The 6,980-nt window shown below is 37.3% G+C and overlaps 1 protein-coding gene across 1 annotated transcript; it reads right to left on the reverse strand.

Moving 5' to 3' along the window:
* Positions 1-3,653: 3,653 nt before the first annotated feature.
* On the reverse strand, positions 3,654-6,587 carry LOC128013008 (neurogenic differentiation factor 6-A-like). Its single transcript, XM_052595680.1, has 2 exons — positions 6,471-6,587; positions 3,654-5,989 (listed from the first exon to the last, which is right to left on the reverse strand). The coding sequence occupies exon 2, from the start codon at positions 5,975-5,977 to the stop codon at positions 5,000-5,002; it is 978 nt and encodes a 325-aa protein (XP_052451640.1). The 5' UTR covers positions 5,978-5,989; positions 6,471-6,587; the 3' UTR covers positions 3,654-4,999.
* Between the last annotated feature and the right edge of the window lie 393 nt (positions 6,588-6,980).

A 6,980-nucleotide genomic window follows, 5' to 3' on the forward strand; every position in this document is an offset into this window, starting at 1 on the left:
AACATATTTTGAAGAATTTTGGTAACCAAAAGGTTTTGGGTTCTATTGACTTCCACTGTACGAACAAAAAATACAATTGAAGTAAATGGAACACAAAACTGTTTGGTTAACAAAATTCTTCAAAACATCTTTTGTGTCCAACACACACACACAAAAAAAATCAAATTTGGAATGACACAAGGATGAGTAAATAAAATAAAATAAAATTTTTAGTTTGGACAGTCTATCCTAGACTTGAGATGAAAAGTCCACTGCATGCTTTAATATCCCTACAAAAACTGATAAACAAATACCGAAATATTATTTTAAATGTTTTTTTGCTATCATATGATGTAGTTGGAACATTGTCCAGTTAGGCCAGAAGGAACAATGATAACTAGTAGCATCCATAGGCTGCATCCAAGTATGCACACTTGCCTTCTGGTGAAAAACACAATATGAAATGAGTAAAACAGTATGTTGAAATTCCCAGTACCATCTTAAATATAAAAGAGAAAATAACCATTATCTGGTTCCTCAAAGAACCTTTCAATGAAGAGTTCATAAAATAATTATTTAAGAACTTTTTAATGATCCAAAAACCTTCTGTCCGATGTAAAGGTTCCATGGATCTGAAAGAACCATCAATGTCTATAAAGAACCATTATGAGTGTATTCATCAAAACAGCAGGCAAAAAGTAAGTAGAATACAAATATCTGCTCAGAGAGTATATAATGAGGTCATAATGGCAGGTTGGCATTGACCTCTGACACTTTATTCGCGTTTTGTTTAACAAGTCCAGTTTAACCACAAGAAACCACTTGCTTGGTCCCTTGCACTTACACTTAAAAAAAGAGCCATTTATAAAAACAAATCTCATGGCCAATGCATACATTTCCTATGGCCTTATGGGATAACAAATTTGAGAACTGTAGCGTTAAGGATTGTTTAGCATAACACTTAGATGTTCATTCTGTTCACATATTATATATCAGGATACATAACTGGATGGGTCATTCGACCCAACTGACCATGTACAGCTTAACCACTCTGGACAGATTGTATTTGGTGATCATGTTTGGTGTGACTCATCCTTCAATGATAGGATCTGGAACAGAAGGGTTGACATTAGAACACAGAAGGGAGCATCACACGTGGACAAGAGCTGAGTGATTGTGATTGGGATCGTGATCATGAACGTGAGAATGTAGTAATTCACCTCCAACTGCCCACACATACTAAATATACGCCCACAAACTTGTATGTATACACTCACATACACCCACCCACATACATCTGTACCATATGCTCTTCCACACAATCAACTCAAGTAATTTCATTTAATCATTCAAACGAGATGAATGAAATTCATACTCACCAAGAAAATTAAAAACAAATGACAACTAAAGTTTTTAACAAGGGTATGGCATCTTTTAGGTTAAACGCCATATTGAATTGTACGCGGATGAAAACGAGGCTGTGAGGATAGACTTTACAATGGCACGCGCTATAAAGTCCTAGATCACGTAATTTTCACAAGTGACAATTTTCCAAAAGTTTTTTTTTTTAATTTCTGTATGTTGTTGAACACCAGTATAAATAAACACATGGTAGCCTCGTTTGTGTTTCACAGCCTAGTTTTCATTCCTGTCAAAAATTAACGTGGCTGTACTTTGACTATGTGAGCTAGCTGATAAAGTTGAGTGATGATATTTGAAAAATATATACTATATTATGGTCCTTGTCACTTATGCACATTTGCATAGCATTTTCGTTTAGTCGTCTTTTACATTTTTTTTTTTTTTTTTTTACTTTTTTTTCATTTAGGCCTAGCCTAATCATATAATCGTATTTTAATAGATACCATGTTGGGACAATAATTCAACTGTCACATTTGTTGTAAATTTATTATAAACAGTAGCCTATATGCTGGCCAGAACAGGTGTTTCACAAATTGGTTTGTGTTTGATAATAAAAACATAATAATAATAATAATAATAATAATAATAATATTTTGCAGTTTCAAAAGTACTTTAAAGTGTATTTTATATTTTACATTTTATATCGAGTGCTATCTATTTGTTTAGGAATATAATAGGCTATCTATTAAATATAATTTAAATAGGCTAACTTGAAACAGGGGCTGGCTAAAATAAGGCATGCATCTTCTCCCTCAGTAAACATATTAGTTAGGTTTATCTAAAAGTAAATAACGCTCTAAAACGTCGACAGAAAGCGTGTAGTGAGAACTTTCCACTGTTCACATAGAGAAGTGTTGCTGCTCATTTTTCAGCTGTTCGTTCCTGACAGCTTCGTCTCTGGGGTGGCATATGTTCTGCCTCTCTCGGAGTTGTGTGAAATATCGCCACTGTGGGGTTTTTCTGACACCTCAACATCCCCACAGCAAATCAAGAGTCTCGTCTCACACGAGCGGTGATTGTGCAGGTTGAATTTTTGCACCTGTCAACAGCATTAGGTGTTTTAGGACAACGTGATGATTAATTGGATATAAACGTAGATTACTGGTCTATTTTTTCGTTGAAAGCGTGAAAAAGAATCAATTAGGACTATAGGCCTACCAAAAAAAAAAAAAAGTCTTGTGAGATATTGCCAATCTAGTCAAAACTGTCAGTGACTGTGAAGCTAACTTTAATTATGGACTATTTTGCTGAGCATTTTTTCCTATAAAACAATTCACACTGCATTCAATGTTATACATATCTGTTAGTCGGGAATCGAACTAATAACCACGTTTTTTTATTTTTTATTATACATTATTACACACACACACACATATACTTTATATATCGTAATAATAAACTATTAGTTGTATGGCTTTTAAACCCATTCATTGCAACCTACGTATTATAAAGGCTGTCACTTTGGTTTCTCGGGGATAACAATGCACATTCGCGGGGGAATAGCTGTTTTTGGGCTCCTGATCCGCAGTCTGTCGCTGTTTGGCTCGCGTCCAGCTCACTGCTGAACTCAGAGACAGGAGAGAGTCCAAGCCAGACAACCTTTACTCCCCTAAACCCAGTCCTGAATAGCATCTCAAGAACGTCTCATTTTACAATTAACCTTGACCAACGCGTCTCGTATAGGCGTGCAAACTAATGCACGAGATGGATTTGGTGATTCTGGCGACTTCGTGCCTTAAATTCCTTTGTCCTCTGTTGATAAACGGGTGGATAAACAGATGTTGGTAGGAATTTATGACCTCTGTAAAATGGTTATGTGATTGTAGCAGATAGGCCTATATATTTTAAGATTTTAAATTTATAGATCTGAATAATAGAGGTTATTATCTTCGTCAATTTTAAAGCGTTGTTTGTGCATTAAAGGTTTTGCAATTATCTTAGAAAACAAAACGCGCCATTGCATTACATTTTGTTTTCGTTTTTTTCTAGGGATATAACGAGGTTTAGATAGCATATATATATATATATATATATATATATATATATATATATATATATATATATATATGTGTGTGTGTGTGTGTGTGTGTGTGTGTGTGTGTGTGTGTGTGTGTGTGTGTGTGTGTGTGTGCGTGTGTGTGTGTGTGTAAACTAGACATGTCTATTATATTTTATTTATGATTTGATTTTAGAGACTGTCGTGCATTCAGAGCAGTGTTTTCAACATGTAATTGTATTCAATTAAACTTTATTTTACTGTACAAAACAACTCGACGGTGTACAAAGACCAGTTTCAGTGCATTCAGTCATTACACACAACAGAAAGATCCCGTTTGGTGATAAAAATCAATTTTTTATCAATGCACAAATCCACCACTGCAGACGTCCATGACATTGCATAAATGATGCGTGACAAATATATTAAGGCAGGTTTTCCCGTGACATGAGTTCACTAGACAGCACACAGACCTTTCCATTAGAGAATTTACATGCATAAAATGCATTTGCTTACAGTGATTGTTCCGAGATTGTACGTAATGCCACCAAATATATCGACGACTTTACATTTGAGAAAACACAGAATTGTCAAACAATCTGTTGCATAATTACATCGTAGTGTTGTGATATTCCTTCTTCATACTTTTGAAAATGATGCGCATAGACAAGTGTGATATATTTGAAATATTTGGAAATTAAGAGGGTGCTTAAAACTCGATTGTCCACATTTGTAAAGTTAAAATACACATATTGAAATTAATGAAACAAATGTTAACTATAGCTACCGTTATTTTTTCGTTTTTCAGAATTACATCCATTGCCTATATATTTTAAATATATCATATTCTAAAGGAAAACAAATTGATTCAATAATTTGTCGTTAACATATTATTACTATGATTGTAAATGATAATAATAATAATAGCCAATTGTTGAATACATTTTTGCCAAGATATAATGCACTGTGTAATAGCCTACATCACGAAACTTTTTAAATAAAGATTAATTGTAATCAAAGGAAATAAATACAACTAAAGATCTTAACGTTTTTATGTTATTTCTCATAAACGAATTTATGTATTACAAAATGATGAGCAACAACAAATTTTAAACACCAACATTTTGAAGTTTTTGCGAACATTATTTAGACAAATTAAGTGGATAAATAAATGGCCAGATCGAGAATTCTAGATTTGTGTATTGCATAGCACCCTTAGCAATTATTGCTCTCCTATTTTACTGAATTTTCATCGCAGATATTTGAATGACCTTATAATCAACAGATGTATTTTGGAGCAAGACACCTTAAAGACAGATTTAGAAATACTCACACACTCAATTGAATACCGAAAATAAGCAAGAAACTCTGCGTAAAACAGTTATTGTTTATGAATTGTTTTTCCATCAGATCACATATTTTGTCGAACAGTTTAAAAAATCTATAATTAGGAACAAGTACGTTTCCAATTTAATTAAAAAGGATAAATAATAAAATATCCGATGGCTTAAAACCCAAATCAGAGATGACTTTATAATTATACATGTGCGATTGAAAGTCCTGCATTTTCAGTCCTTTTCACTCACGTTTGACTTTCTCTCATTAATTATGAAAAGTGTTTACTTCGTCTTGCATGGGGTAAAACTGGCCGCGGAGGTGAATGTCATATGGGAAATGGAGATCCGAGGAGCCTCTCGCGCTCTGGCTGATGGAGGAGCGCGGCGGCACGGCGCAGTAGCGCGTGCTGTAGTGGCAGCTCTTTCCGTATTCGACCGGCTCTTCGTGCTTGAGGGAAAAGATCCCGTTAAAGTTAATAGGCGGGCTTAAGGGACCGTCAAACTGAGGGCTTCCGCATTCCGGCGAGACACTCTCGTAGAAAGACTCATAAGAGCTGCAGTAGTTGAATGGCCTGAAGGGTTTGACCGCATCTACCGAGGGTCCCGAGGGCGTCACCACACCCGGACTGTGGTAGGTCGTGTACATGGATTCATACGGTGACCTGCTGGAGAACGACGCCTCGCTGTTGATCTGATCCGTGATGAAGTTCCTGGCATTCAGCTGCAGGCATCCGGCCACTAAGTTGGTGGTGGGCTGCGAGAGCCCTTTGCACAGGGTCTGAACAAAGGTCAGGAGGTCAGGCCTCTTCCCAGTGCTCAGGATCTCGGAAAGCGCCCAGATGTAGTTCTTGGCCAGCCGCAGGGTTTCGATTTTCGATAGTTTCTGGGTTTTGGAGTAGCAGGGCACCACCTTGCGCAGACTGTCCAGGGCGTTGTTCAGACCGTGCATTCGGTTCCTCTCCCTGGCGTTGGCCTCCATGCGCCTCATCTTGACCCGGTCCACCCTGGCTTTAGTCATTTTCTTTTTCCGAGGCCCTCTCCTCCGAGGCAGACCATTCTCGTCCTGTCCGTCTTCCCGTTCATCCTCATCCTTCTCCGAATCCTCGTCCTCCATCGTGAGCGTCTCTTCCTTTTTAAATGGCTCTTGTTTAGTGACCTTCATTTCACCCACGCAGTCCCGTGGAAAGTTTGCCCCAAATTGACTGTCCATTATGACAGGATCATCAAAGGGAAGAGTCAGCATTGTGCTCTTTTACTGGGGATGATGAGAAGATAATAGATCTTCTGAATCAATCAGCAGCGATTTAAAAACAACCTATGCATGGTGCTCAATAAATACACTCTCGCAGGTACAAAAGATGTCACTGAGGTGGTACCCTTTATTACTAAAACCTACCTTAAAGGTACTAATATGCACCCGTTAGGGGTAATCATGGTACAAAGGAGTACCTTTTAGAAAGATACCAGTATGGTGACACCTTTTGTACTTTTTTTCTGATGTATTAACATAACAATTACAGACAGAATTCCAGAAGATATAGATTCTCTAATCAAATCACAAAAATGTAGCTCCAACCAACAATGCAACAGAAATACATCTGTAAACTTGTCTTCATGTGTGAAATTGCATCACATTCATGCATTTACAAAAACATAAAGCTTTAAAATTAGGTGAAAAGGCAGACACAGTCATGCAGCACAGATGTCCATCCTTACCCTCAAACAATCCAGCTTACCTGGATTATGATGGTTTTCATATTTCCTAATTTGAACTTTATTTTTTCCGCGTGCTGTTTTAGCAGGTGATCAGCTCGTGCGTTTTTCTCACCTCCCCACTGTTCTCCTTGTCTCACGCTAAGAGAAATGACACTGATGCCAACTGCCAGAGCTGGTACCCATGCCATCTGCCGCTGACGTCACGTGGCATGGGTTGGTCACGTGACCAGCTCCCGGGGGACCTGTATTCCTCCCCTGATCATCTGGCGTGTGCCTCGAGCTGTGTACCACTGCAAAACCACAAAGCAGCCTCAATAAAGGACCGGGTACCAGCATCCACCATTAGAATCTGATGCTGTGGATGAAAAGGAATGCTGTGAGACGGTCAGGGAATTACATTTCTTAGTCTTTGCTTATAGAAATTAAGAAATTGGGATTCGATTTTCATGCATAAGTGGACTAATTCTAAATAGACCCAAAATAGCTTTTCTTTTTATTTATATATTGTGTAAACATGTATGAAAAAAAAG

Source organism: Carassius gibelio, chromosome B24, assembly GCF_023724105.1.
Source record: "Carassius gibelio isolate Cgi1373 ecotype wild population from Czech Republic chromosome B24, carGib1.2-hapl.c, whole genome shotgun sequence".
NCBI classification, from domain to species: domain Eukaryota; kingdom Metazoa; phylum Chordata; class Actinopteri; order Cypriniformes; family Cyprinidae; genus Carassius; species Carassius gibelio.